Here is a 14,256-nt window from a genome sequence, read left to right as displayed (position 1 = left end):
TATGCCAGGGCGGCATTGATAGAAATGCTGTGCTTTACTATGAAGCAGAAAAACTCAAGGTTTGAACTCACTTGCTGGTCTTATATCCTGTACACTTTTAGACAATAGTCAATAATAATTAATATTTTCTCCTCCAGGGCAAAGGAATATGAGAGCTTGATGGAAGCAAAAAATGCTGTGTCTGATTCCCCATTTAAAGCCAAGTAAGCATTTATCTATATATATTTTAGACATATACTTTTTTCCCCTGTCACAGAAGTGCCCCTGAAAGTTCTGGTGGAGTAGGTGTAGAAGGTTTCCCCCCAGTATGAGGGATGTTGCCATCCTGAGTTACAGATCAGAATCGGATACAAAAGCTCAGACTTCAGTAAATGCACTAAAGACAATAAAAGTGTCTTTTTTTCTGAAGACACTGTATATCTTTACCTGTATGTCATATCTCTCTATCAGCCTGCAACAGTAAAGCGAACATACACTTTTTTTTTTTTTTTTTTTTGCTTACCTGGAATCAAGAAGGTTCCAGTCTTGTACTTTAAGACTGATGGGTAAAAATTCAGCTGGAATTCTGGGGTTGGCAATCTTATGTTTGACTTCCATTTGGTCAGAAACAAAGGTTCTTGTGCTGGAAACACAGGTGTTTTAATGCACGGATGTCCTAGGCTGACATAGAGCATTTTAAAGAATAGACCTTTTTATTGTCAAAGATAAGGCACAGATGAAAACAGCTGGAGGTAAGATGAAAACAAGATCTGTGATCACTGACAAATTCCTTCTGCTTAGTTTGAAAGTGAAAATTGCTCAGTTTTTGTTTTCTGATTCCATTGAAACCAGTTGGGAAAAGATGCAAAATGCTTGGATTTCCAAGATAATTTTGATAAGGTCTATTACTCAAGATTTTAAAAGAAACTATACAGCTGTAGTTTAAGTGCAAAACAGTTAAGAAATTGGAAAGAATTGGAGTTTCATCAGTCCTTGGCAGTACAGGGAGGTTACCAGTAGAGTTCTGCAATTCTGTGATGGGTCACCATGTTCTAAAATGACTTGGAAAAAGACAGCAGTGAGGCAACAGTGCAGTGTTCATGCAGAAATTCAGGACGGTAGGGACAAGAATTGTTGCTGAATAATAATTTTGAAGAGAGTGAGTGAGCAGGCAATAAAATGGCAGGTGAAATCCAGTGTATTGTATATACCCAATGGAGGGGGAAGACAGAACTCAATTATATCTTCACATAAAAAGTGTGTGCCTTGAATTTGCAGATGGGATAATATCAGCTCAGTACTCAGCAGCTCATAAAAATCTGTTGTTAAAATTACTTAGAAACAAGCAAAACAAATACCTAGGTCATTTACATCTTTTGAATAGGATGTGACATTCTAGTTCTTTGTCTTTGAATACAATTGCTACAATTGCTAAAGGCTCAGAGATAGCAGAAAGGGAAATATGTAATGACTTCAGGTATGTCTTACGTATCAGGAAATAGGTAAACTAGTAGTACTACTCCTGGAGGAAAATGTGATAATGGGAAGTTCTTATGGGGTTATGTTACAGAGATCTACAGTGTCACAAATGGCATGGAAAAGATAGATGGTGATTGCTTGCTGTCTTCTTGGTACCAAGATGAGGGAGCACAGGGGAAAGCTGGAGCCAGGTTCTAGAGAAACCAAAACCAGTGTTCTTAATGCAGTATGCAGGGAGATGTGGGGAACTCTGACAGGGTTCACACAGGTCCTCACTGACAGGTTACCTGCATTCCTGCAGCTCTAGGAAAGTATAGCCAGCCTGAGAAAATCCTAAGCCAAAAGTGGGGAAACAAACAGATCAGTAAAGAGGATTATGCAGCCTGCCCTGTTCTTAGTGTTCCTGAGACATCCACTCCCAGTGGGCAGATGCTGTGTGTGCCTTACTGGTAGCTGGGCTTAGGGAGTCTGTAGCATCAGTCAAGGGGCTGTAGGATCTCAAGAGCTGGAGTGAAAAACCCTCATCCTGAAAGTGCAACAGCTTTCAAGATTGGGGGTATTTATCTTCACACTGATGTAACAAACTACCGGATCCTGTCTGGTTTCTGGTTGTTTCCATCACTCATAAACTGCTGAGGAAGGTGGCATTTTGTACAAGCTGCTTGTAGTTAAGCAGTTCAGATCCTTGCAGTTAGACGTCCTTGATGTACATACAACAAGCCTGTATGCAAGTTAATTTAAATAGGCTTTTCAAAAGCTTGAAAACTGCAGCTGAATCCTAGATGTATTTTAAAATAATAAAAATCCATCACTGAAGTTTGACACAAGAAAATGACCCATCTCCAGCAGGTGGCACACCTGCATAAACATAAGGAAAGAGCTGGCTTTGTTTCTTGGTCATCAGCACTTCCATTTGCAAGATTAATTTCATGGTATTTTGAGACTTCTAGATTTGTAGTTTTTGTGTTTTGCTTTTCTTTGCTACTAGAAAATAAGAAAAATAGGTTCTAGTTCTAGTCATCAGAAAGTAGAAATGTGACTCTGAAGATATTAATAAGCTCTTGTGTCTCTGTGTTAAATTCTGAGATTATCAGTGATGTAGAACTTTGTCAGTTCGGTCTCAGTTGTAGCATGAGAGAAACGAAGATTTTAAATACTTTTAAAATGTTTTCAAATCTTTTGACTGATCCTGAATTTACAGTTTTCAATTCTCTTTATGTAAGTAATTGCTCATTTGCTTTTAGGAAGAATCTTCTGTTCCCTCTGTTTTTTAGTTTATTCCTTTATTGCCTCTGGTAGGGCCATGCCCTTTAAGGTGTGAAAGTTACACATCGGGAACTTTCACTTCCATCACGGTCTGGGAGGTCTCTTTGCAGTCTTCATGTAAAAACCTAGAGATCTATCAGCGGCTTACATCTAAATGTTTAAAATATAGTTTCAGAGACCACAGTTATTGTTATTTCCAAAATTACACAACATTTTACCTGCTGTGAAGGCTTAATTATTTGTGAGCTTCTTTGAAATTGAGGGGGTAAAAATAGGAGCTCAAGTCTGAACTGGCTTTTTAAATAGAGGAGTGTCTGTGGGTCAACCAGAAGCCCATTTATTTATATTAAAATGTGTTTACTTTGCACAGCACATACTAGAAAATGGAAGAAGAATAGGGAAGTATTATCTCCTTCTGTAAGAGAAAGGATGAGAGGTCAAGAAATTTTATGAGGCAAGAGTTTTAGCCGAGACTGTATCTATTAACATGGCATAACCTAGTCTTAATATAGAGAAAAATAACAGGAAAACACAGAACTAAGTACGGGATGCTACTTAAGCAAGGCCAGCAGGAAGAGGAGTCAGCAGAAAGAAACAAACAGCAGCGGGTCTGAAGCACTGTTGAGAAGCTGTGCAGGCAGGCAGAGGACACTCTGTGCCAGGGATTCTGTGCCTGGACCTGGCTGGGTACAAACTGAGCAAACTGCTGACAGCTGGGAGCCTGCACAGCTCTCAGGACATCTGCACAGTTACTGAGAAAAGTCCCATCACAGAATGAAGGGGGTAGAAACTCTGAGTGCTAAATGCGGTCTTTGGGTCAAAACAAAGAGTTTTTGTCTTTCCCCAGGGAAGGTTTGAGGTACTCAGATTGGAGTGGAAGTATATCAATGAAAAGAAAATATATTTTGACTTAGTGGGCTGTGGGGCTTAAAAATTGAGAAGCTCTTTTTTAAATTCTGTTTAAACCTACCCATTTCTGTTTAAATTGGTAGATGTATTTATTTGCTTAACAGAAGCAATGTGTTTTAGAATTAAAGAAAGGTATCTTTCTTTTATGCTTCCTTTCTTATGGCACATTTCTTTATCCACTCCTTTACCCCCCCAAACTGAGAGTGTCTTCACAACCAGAGCCACTTATGGAATGCAAGTTCTTATCTGATTTTAGTTCTTAGTCATGTTGTCAGTTGTTACAGAAGGCAGACAGAAACCAGAGTTGGTCTTTGGCAGGTAAAAAGCCTTTTTAGATCACCTTTAAGATTAGGCCACTTTAATATTATGAGACCACTGATTTCCTGATGCAACTGATAGACTGTTTCAGTGGTTCTTATTAGTTAAAGGTTTGCAGATTTATAAAACCTTTTGCACTAAGGAAGCACTGATCCAAGTGCTTTCTAAGCTCTACACTGGTACTACACTAATAACAATAAGCAGACAGGCTTTATCCTGCTGTGACAGACAGTGGGTATCCCTTTTTCAGTGGTACAGCACTGATTCATGGCTGGGATTGTAAATGACTCTAAGGAGTTCTTTCTTAGAAATGACTTCTAAAAGATGGCTCGGACAGTTGGGGGTTTTAGTATCTGTTTAAAAAATGGTGTGCATTAGGGAGAGGGGTGGGATAATTCCAAATATTGCCTTGTGTGGTCGGTGTTTTCGTCTCTGAACTATCATGTGCCAGGAGGGACATTCAAGGAAAGGACTGTGGACATTGTCACCTGAAGAAGCCAGATGTTGCTCCCTGCCTTTCTCAAGTGCATTTGCTGGTTGGTCCCTGGTGGCACTTATGTAATTTTGTAGGTGCTGGTGGACTCTTGGTGGGTTTTTAGTATTAATTCATATTCTCTGGCAACTGATTTGAGTAATTATTTAGTGTCCAGTGTACTGGAATAACATGACAAAAGGTGTGTCAGGTGTCTATTAGAGCATTCTCAGGTGTCCATCAGAGTACATTTTGGAAAGGGAAGGAAAACATTTTCACCAAGTTAGAGGGTTATTTACATCTATTTAGTATTTTCTAATGCAGAGGCAAGGCCATGCATTTCAGTGTTAAATATTCAGGTAGCAAAGTATAATTGTCATCCTTCAATACGACAGGGAAACTAAAGTAATGAAAGATTGCCTTGTGCCTGAAGGGAATTAGCAGGTTTGCAGGGGGAGAAGTTAACCCCTTTATCTAATATTTTATCTAGTCTCTCCTCACATAACAAGGAATTGTTCTAATATATTATTTGTATTTACCTTTTTTTTTAACTGTAAAGGGATAATTCAGGTAGTATGGGTATTGGGGACCACTGTTATCCTGGAAACTGACTGCAGCACAAAAAGAAAAGAGGTAGAAAAAGAAATACTTTCTTTAAGAGTCTGCTGCAGAGGAAATGGGAATGTAGTGTGAAGTTTGTTCTTTCAGAAGCCCAAAGCTAGATGTCTGTATCGATATAGTACTTTCTTTCTTTCATTATGATATGTCAGTGTATTCACTGATACACTCTAGGTTGCAGGTTTTCCTGGTGTAGTAGGCTTAGAGTCCAGTTACCTCAGTTATAAGGTATTATGCAGAAATACTGATTACTGAGGAAAAAAAACCAAATAATCTCTGAACCTGGAAGTACTTGTACAAAAATTAATTTCCAAAAAGTTTTGGAAACTGTAGAAGAACTAGAATGGAAATAAAATAAAATTCAAGTAAACTTTAAAGCAAGATAAATAATGGGTATGATTGGGCAGGTGGTGGATTTCCTCTTCAGAAAATAGCTAAAACATTCTCATGGGAATGCAAATGAATGTATGCAGAAAACAGTGTTTGTAGGATTTTTTCATCGTCTTTGAGATTTCCGTTCAAGGTGTATGAAGCCGCAGCGGGTTTGTGTCTGGCAGTGTCGGGGGCTGTGTCCGGCAGGGGGGTGGTGCTGCCTTGGCACACCCGCAGCGTGCCCCGGGACACGGGCTGTGGTGCAGGGGTGGCACCGGGCACGGAACGGGCAGCGGCCGCGGCGGCTCCGGGGGATGCCCGGCTCTGGCTGGGCCGGGGCAGGAGCCGCAGCTGCCCTCAGTTCCCCCGGCACCGGCTGCCTCGGGGGAATGGGGGCCGTGTGTCCCGGGATGGGGGCCGTGTGTCCCGGGATGGGGGCCGTGTGTCCCGGGATGGGGGCCGTGTGTCCCGGGATGGGGGCCGTGTGTCCCGGGATGGGGGCCGTGTGTCCGGGATGGGAGCCGTGTGTCCGGGATCGGGGCCGTGTGTCCCGGGATGGGAGCCGTGTGTCCGGGATGGGAGCCGTGTGTCCGGGATGGGGGCCGTGTGTCCCGAGATGGGAGCCGTGTGTCCCGGGATGGGGGCCGTGTGTCCCGGGATGGGGGCCGTGTGTCCCGGGATGGGAGCCGTGTGTCCCGAGATGGGAGCCGTGTGTCCCGGGATGGGGGCCGTGTGTCCGGGATCGGGGCCGTGTGTCCGGGATAGGGGCTGTGTGTCCCGGGATGGGGGCCGTGTGTCCGGGATGGGGGCCGTGTGTCCCGGGATGGGGGCCGTGTGTCCGGACATTGGAGCTGTGTGTCCCGGGATGGGGGCCGTGTGTCCCGGCATCAGGATCGGGACCGTGTGTCCCGACATTGGAGCTGTGTGTCCGGGATCGGGGCCGTGTATCCTGACATAGGAGCTGTGTGTCCGGGATCGGGGCCGTATATCCTGATATAGGAGCTGCGTGTCCGGGATCGGGGCCGTATATCATGACATTGGAGTTGTGTGTCCGGGATCGGGGCTGTATATCCTGACATTGGAGCTGCGTGTCCGGGATCGGGGCTGTATATCCTGACATAGGAGCTGCGTGTCCGGGATCGGGGCTGTATATTCTGACATAGGAGCTGTGTGTCCGGGATCGGGGCCGTGTGTCCGCCGGCAGCGGGGCTGCCCTGGCAGCAATGCCTGGAGCAGAACGCACACCCCTTCCCTTGGGATCTGCCCAGCAGCCAGCCCAGACACACCCATCCTTCCCTGGACATCAGAGCGCAGCCAAGACTTCGGGTTACATCTGCAAGTGCTGGATGTATTGATGCTTTTTGGCTTTTTCTGGAAATGAAATGTGGCCAAGAAATATTGACAGATCTTTTTTCTTTGGCCTATAAAATATGTTAAACCTACTAAAGTTATTTAGCCCATGTTAGAAACCTTTGATATGAGTAGCCTTTGTTTTTCTATTTACAGTGCAAAAAGATCAGATACTGTATTTATATTTGCTGAACATACAATTTATTTTTTTACATTATGGTAGTGTTCCAAGATAAATCAGGGCTTTACATCCTTCTGATATTCTGCATTCTGAATTATCCATTTGTGAGGAGTACTAAAACCTTATTAAGTGATATGTAAATAATTTAAGGGGAAAAAACATTAACTTTCCCTATTATCCTGCACAGTAAAGTTTCAATTATTTATCATTCCATGTATGGCTTAGTAAGCATTGGAGGAGTGAAAACTGGGGAACGGAAGGAAGACTAATTAATTGTCTTGAAATGTTTGGATTTGGATTGAGTGGTATTTTTCCAGAGTCACTGGATCAGGTGTGGATGCCATGTCCCAGTAATCCCCAGTGCATACCAAGAGTGTGCCAGGAGTCCAGTCTGTACAAAGAGCTCTCTCTTTCCAAATCCATTCATAGCAATGGCAAATTCTGCATCCAAGCACAAGTCCTCTTGCAATATATTTCTAGTCCTTTGAAACAGTCCAAAAATTATTCTTATTTCTCTGACACAGCCAAGAAGTCAGTATGAAGGATATTTAAATAATTTCTTCAAGGCTCACTGGGTGGGAGGAGGCAGATTTTATTTCCCCTCTCCTCCCCATGTGATCACACAGCACCCTTTGACTAGTTTTGGCAGAAAACTTCCCCTTCAGTAGGATATGAGGATGTAAGAGGTAATTCTTTTATGTGGCAGAATCGGAAATTCATTCTTCCAGTTTCTTACTCTGTGATGCTGAACACATGCTTAGAAAGTTTGAATTTTGCTAAAAGTATCCAGAAAGACTTTCAGAAGAAATGGAAAAGCTGGAAGCTTTTCCTGGGAAGTTTGTACTGTACAGGTTGTTTTTAAAATGAGGACAGAAACCAAATTTATGGGGCATCTTAGCAGACTAAAGAGAAAGACTCTTGTGTTAATTGTGTCAGCTGAAGGCTAAGTGTAATATGATTATGTTCTCTTTGAGTCCTTGTGAGTAGTGTTTTGATAAACCTTACACATTTTGTATGCAGATGCCTGATGGAGATTAGGGAAGTGCCTTTCTTCAGCCTCTGTGGTTAATCCTGGTGGAATTCCATTCCTATGATGTTAAATGAAGCAAATGGAAACCTGTCTTGCTGTCTTTTGTCAGATGAAGTTACAATATAGGGTGGTGGGCTTTATATAGGCTTTAATCATGGAATTTGGGTAGATATACCAAAGAAATAAAGCATTTTTTGCTTAATGTGCTAGGATATTGCCAAGGCAATAGCCATTCTAAATCCCACTCTGTGAAAATACTCTGCTTGTGGACTGCAGCAGTTCCACTTCTCATTGGTGCTGTGGTCTTTTGATTTACTGTCCAAGTCTTGCAGTTATTTGGGTTTTGGCTTTTAGTTTTGTTTCCCATTTCAGCTTGTGGCTTATGGAGATAGAGGTTTCCTCCAACCTCATTTTCCACAGAGGAAATAGTGAAAAAAAAAATCTCATCAGGACACAATCTCCTTCTATTTTTCTTGTCAAAGAAAAATCCTGGTTGTATATTAGTGGGCTCAGCTGACCAGATGATAAGAAGTCCAAGACTCAAAAACCTACAAATAATTTTTATTTGTACTTCAAGAACATATAGGTATCTTCAGCATGTCTTGAAAGCTATTAATGAAGCTCCTCTTTTTCTGAGAGAAGATACGGAGTACCTGTTGTCTCTTGATTAAGTAGAAACTCCCTATTCTTCCACAAATTAATATTCTGATACTGGGGATTTTTTTTTTTTAATATAGTGTGGCTATTGTGGTACATTCTCCAGCCATTCTATCTCCTGTCTCACTTCTGGGAGACTGGTTAATCTTTTTCTTTTCCAATACTCTGTGGTCACTTTGTGAATGTCTTCTGACCCTTTTACACTATCTCCATTTTATGATGATCATTGTTACCATTCCCCTATTTTTCCATCCTCTAGGCTTCTATGAGTAGGCTTCCGGTCCCAGCAGTGTGTGCCACTCCTCCTGCTCACTTAGCAGCTCTGTCCCACCTCAGTGCAGGTTGCCCAGTAGATGAAACCAGCAAGTCCTGAGCCTTGTGACCCAGAGCAGCAGGAGGGGACACTGAGGCAGTGGCAGGTACAGAGTGACACCTCCTGCCTGCTCTCAGTCTCCAGCTAAGGGACTCTGGCAGCCTTGTCTCCTCTGCCTTGCTGCTCCCACTGCACCTTCACAGTCAAGGCACAACAGAAGGGTAAACTCTGTCTGTGTTTTGACTGCTCTGTTTCCCCTCAGTGCCGAGCAGGAGAGCACAGGTGAATAGCCCAGGTGCAGATGTGTAAAACTGAAATGGAACCAAACCCATGTGTGTCTCTGCATCACTCCCACCTCTGCATTTTGGCTTCATTACTGACCCTTGTTAATAAAATGCCCTTTCTGAGTAGGCTGCAAAGCCATTGCTTTTCTCTTATCCAAAGAACCCTGAAGAGCCATTTCTTTTATGATGCCTATAAGAAATCAGCCAAGTGGTCCTGCTGTTCTATTTCCCTTACTCATCTTAAATAGGGTGAAACCATTTGAAAAGGAGGATGGCGAAAACTAGCAGGATAAGCTGTGGAAGGGGAATAGGGAAGCAACAGAAACAAATGTAGCTAATAAAGCACCTTTATGGCTCTATTGTTCACTCTATATCTGTGCTGTTTCCTTGAAAAAGTGGATAGTGAAATGCCACTCCAAGCTGACAGTATCTCCTTGGATGTTTAGCATCCTGTTCAGAATAGATGCTAACAATATTTAACATAGATTTTCATGATTCCTTCATTTTTACCAAAGGTTCATTACAAAGATGTAGGTTAATAAGGGAGTTTTTGCTTTAACTGCTCTTTGTTTTCTGTTAAAGGTTACAACGATTAGCAAAAGACCTTCTGAAGCACCTCCAAATGCAGGATAGCTGTTCCTTGGGGAACCACAAAGTTCCTGGTCTGGACAGGACTTTAGGAGAGATCTCTCGGATTCTGGAAAAAGAGGTATTATGACTTCAGATTGACCTATAAATTGTTTTGCCATCAAGTCTCATCAGTTTGGGTTTGGGAATGTTTAACGTGAGATGCTGAAGAATAAATGACCTCTGTGTAACAAGCAGTGTCTGCTGTAACACTTTTCACTTTTTTCCCCTGTGTTTTCATGAGGATTGTTTTTAACCTGGGTCATTTCAGTCATCTAGCTTGTAGTGCTTACCCACAAACAGCTTTTACAATAAGGGGCCAAACCCCTTTTAGCAGAAAACAGAGGAAAGAATTGGATCCAGGAGCACCAATCTGTTGAGTTTTGCCAGAGTTCAGTAGAGTCAGTGGGTCTTCACTGGAGGAAGAAGGTATGATGGCATCTCTGTGGGATATTTCTACGTTTTTGACTTTTTAGAAGTGATATGATTGCAGAGCATGTTTTGATTTATGGTAAATGTGGGATTTTTTTCTTTTTTTTATTCATAGCACTGCATTTGCATCTTTTTCCATATTTCCCCATTGTCAGTCTGGTGCCACAGTGCTGTCTGACATTTATTGTGGTTTTTTGTTCCATTAGGACCATAGTATTTGGGTTTTCAGCTTGGACTTTATGTTCTATTCTCTCTTCAACAACTAAAAAATACTTCTTATCTGTAATCAAGGCATAATGAAAATTAGTTCTGGAAGAAACCAAATTAATGAAATCTGAGGAGGGAATTGCATCATTGTGGTTCAGAGTTGATGTTTGTGAAAATGAGAGCTCTGCTTGATGCTTTTCACAGCTGAGTCAGTGTGAATACAATTGTTAATGGCACATGCTTTTAGATCCAGGAGTCTGCCTGGGATCCACGGGCTTCTCATGTATGTTCTGGTGGTGCCTTGGAGCTGCTCATCAAGCTTAAGAGTGCGTTTGAAAGACTTGTGCCATTTTCACATTTTACAGTGCTTCCATTAATTATTGAAAAACTAATTTTTTATTGATTTCAAAATCATGTTGTTGCATGACTATGATGAAAAGATTAATCTATTTGAAAGTTATCTAAATAATCCTTGGAAATTCTTTGGAATGTGGAATTGTATCCAGCCTTTTACTTGTAGTCATCTGCTGAGATTTTTTACAATGAGATGTGAGTTGCAGCTAAGTGTTACTCAGTAATGGTTTCCATGGTTTTGCTGGTTGTTGAGTCTGCAGTGGGGAATTAAAAACTACATTTGGTAGTATTAATAGACATGGGTTATTTTGTTGTTGATTTGGGGTTTTACCCCCAAAACATTTACTTCCCACTTGAGAAGTATTTTTCTATCCAAGTGTCCCTATCAATAAGGTCAGGAAGGATTGATTTCAGTAACTGTTGCAGTGTTTACAGCACAGATCATACGTGGTCATTTGCAGGAGGGGATGGGAATTCTCTTGTTAACCTGGGAGTCAGAAATCCACAGGCACATCTCACATGTCAGTGGGCACTGAAAGAGCCCTGATGGTGTCAGTCGTGGGCTGAGAGGAGGAGACTGACACTGTTAATTGAATTTCCCTGGAGAGCATAAAAATATAACCTAATGTGGGGGGAGGAAGGGGGAGTGGGAACCACACAAGCTGTCAGTGTGTGTGAGCTGATAACATTGATTTACCCTTGCTAATGGCCTGGCTTGAATAAAGAATTGCCCTGAGGGAGGACAGGGTTCACTACAATAGATCCTTGCCACTTACTAGAAATTCTTCTTACTCACAAGAAGTCCTGGAAAACTACTACAAAATATAATTGATCCAAACCCCCTCTTTTCATTCATACTGTGTAACACTAGATTTTTCTTTTGTTAATAGTTTGCACTGCCTGAAAAATTAATGTATGCAGGATTACCAGGGAAAAAAATACTGGTTTTACAGATAATGAAATAAAATTCTGAGCTGGTGTTTGTAACAGTAAATAAGAAAAATCTATACTATTAAATAAAGAGTTATTCAGCTCATTAGAAATTCCATGAGTATGCTAAAACAGCCAGAAAGGATGGGGTGTAATATTTATGCAAACTTGAATCACAAAAAAAGCCACATACAAAAGATTTGCAGCCTTGTCTCAGTGGGATTTGCCTCCAGGTACAATCAGATCACACTGACAGTTTCTGTTTGGACTTAGCCTTCATCTGATGTGTTCCACTGTACTGAATAAGGCTTTCTCTCATTTCTGAACCTCTTTCATAGTGTGAGAACATTCTAGGGTGCTGCATGCCTGCATAGTTATTGTGGTCACACTAGCTCTTGTTTCTGCCTTCCTGCTGTGCTGGACACAGCACATTCTGCACCTGGGCCCAAGTGATTCCACAAATACAGCAAGAAGTTCTTGTTTAATGCAATTTGAAAGGTTTATATATTCTCTAGATACTCAGATTTGAGATATCTCTCTCAGGCAAAGATGCATCTTAACCACTGTGTATTTTGGAATCCTGGCTGTTTACTGCAGCACCTTACCTGCTCCTCATTCACTGCTGCTGGATCCCTGTGCAATGCAGCGTATTTTGAGTGCTAACAAATGAAAGGAATGTGCTTTGCTTTGCTTCAAGTGGTTGCTAGATCTCCAGACACTTCTTGATATGCCCACATTGGCTTAGTTTGATGAAGCTCTACAAACAGCAGGAGCTTTGTGTCCAATGCTGGAAAAGGATTTGTGAAGAATAAGTGAAGTGCAGGTTTTGAGGATCTGACTTGGAGTGTGGCCATTAGCTTCATGAAACATGTGGCTCATGTGTCTTTAAATTAAATATGTGTAAGAGGTACTCTAAAGTCATAAACCACCATATGGTTCCAGTTTTAAATAGGGTTGTGCCCCTCTGGCCATGTGCTGGTAGGAGGCAGGGAGCACAAATCCCGATGTTGTGTATGCCTGGAGTGCTGTTCCCCAGGTGTGTCCAACCAGTGGTGCTGCTGCTTTGGGTGTGCTCTGGGTTATTGGAAAGTCCTTGGGTTTGTGTATCTCACCCTTTCTGGCAGAAATCCTGGAAGGAAGCTGTATTCACTTTCACCTCTTCTTTGTTTAAAAGGACATTAAGTAAACAAACACACACAGAGCCACAACAGAAGAATGCATGCAAATATTACCAGAAAGCCCTGGCCTGAGGTTGGCAGATGTCATATGGGACTCTTCAAGCTCTTAATAAGATCTGATAAGCCTCAGTTTAAGATCTCCTATGAATGGCCCTTTGATGCTACAAGAAAAACTCTTACAGAAGGCAGGGCTGATGTTTGAAGTGGCAGGGCTAGAGCATTTGTCCTGCCATGATTCTTTTGATTTTATGCATGTTCATTCCTTGGTGAACTAATTTTACACATCCATCACCGAGGGCAGCTGTGTGTTTCAGATGCACAAGGAATCCCAAAGTGACTGCTCAAGCCTGCCTTCAGCACTCCCACAGAAATGTCCTGTAATCGGGAACTCTTAGGAACCAGGATATTGAGAGCAGTATAACCTGTTAGTGTGACTGCAGCTACAGTTTTAACTTGCTTATGCTTATATAATTTATTTCCCTGTTATGTAAAGGGGTGAGATTTCCTGATTAAAAACTTGATTATTAAAAAAATCTACTAATTAAAAAATGTCTGCTGCATACAGATTGGGCTCTGAGCTGACTGAAGTACATACATTTCTAAGGTTGTGCCCCTGACCTGGGTCAGAGGTTACTGCCTCTCGGATGGTCGTCCTTACACTTGCTGACAGAACATCCCTTCCCTAAAGTTCTTCCTAAAATTTGTTCACAGAGAGTTGGGTGTACCTTCAGGTTTTAAAAATCCTACTTTTAAATGTTAGAAGTGTCCAGTGTGGTTTTGGATAGGTCTGTGCTGGGCAGGGTTGGCAGACACTTACTGTGGGGGACACACAGGGCATTGCCATTGTGAGGATGGTGACAACAGCTGAGGCCAGTGGCCTTTTCACCTGGCTCAGCTGCAGCTAAAACACTGCAGTTAAATCACTCCAGTTAAATTTGTACAACACTTACATGTGACATTGAGGCAAGCCCTTAATGCCCTTAAAGCCCTTGTCCATCTGACTGGGAATATGGCCCACAGATTCAGCAGGATTCTGAGGGAACTTCATGATTTTTGGAATTCAAGGGCAACAGTTAATCTGCTTACCTGGAATTGCTTTTATATGATGCTTCTTACTGATCACTAGTTTGAAAAAGATCTCCACCACAACAGGATTGATGAGGTTCCTTTGAGTGAGTGGTTTGACTGTAGCTCCTACAGCTCTGCTCCTGGGGAGAGGGCTGCAGCAGAGGGTGCAGTTTGATCCGTGGCCCAGCACAAACAGTACAGCTGCGGCTCCCATATACTCACCAGACACAAA

The 14,256-nt window shown here is 42.1% G+C and overlaps 1 protein-coding gene across 5 annotated transcripts in view; it reads left to right on the top strand.

Annotated features, from left to right (window-relative positions):
• Positions 1 to 14,256, top strand: part of SCAPER (S-phase cyclin A associated protein in the ER) — a 134,876-nt gene that overhangs the window by 59,229 nt on the left and 61,391 nt on the right. For all 5 annotated transcript variants that reach the window (XM_021543407.4, XM_021543406.4, XM_085588457.1 and 2 more), the window contains exons 22-23: positions 138 to 203; positions 9,811 to 9,937. In XM_021543407.4, coding sequence (XP_021399082.3) covers positions 138 to 203; positions 9,811 to 9,937 — 193 coding nt within the window. The remainder of the gene's footprint in view (positions 1 to 137; positions 204 to 9,810; positions 9,938 to 14,256) is intronic.

This window comes from Lonchura striata, chromosome 10 (genome assembly GCF_050655825.1).
Source record: "Lonchura striata isolate lonStrDom1 chromosome 10, ASM5065582v1, whole genome shotgun sequence".
Lineage (NCBI taxonomy): Eukaryota > Metazoa > Chordata > Aves > Passeriformes > Estrildidae > Lonchura > Lonchura striata.
This window is presented reverse-complemented; position numbering and strand designations above follow the sequence as displayed.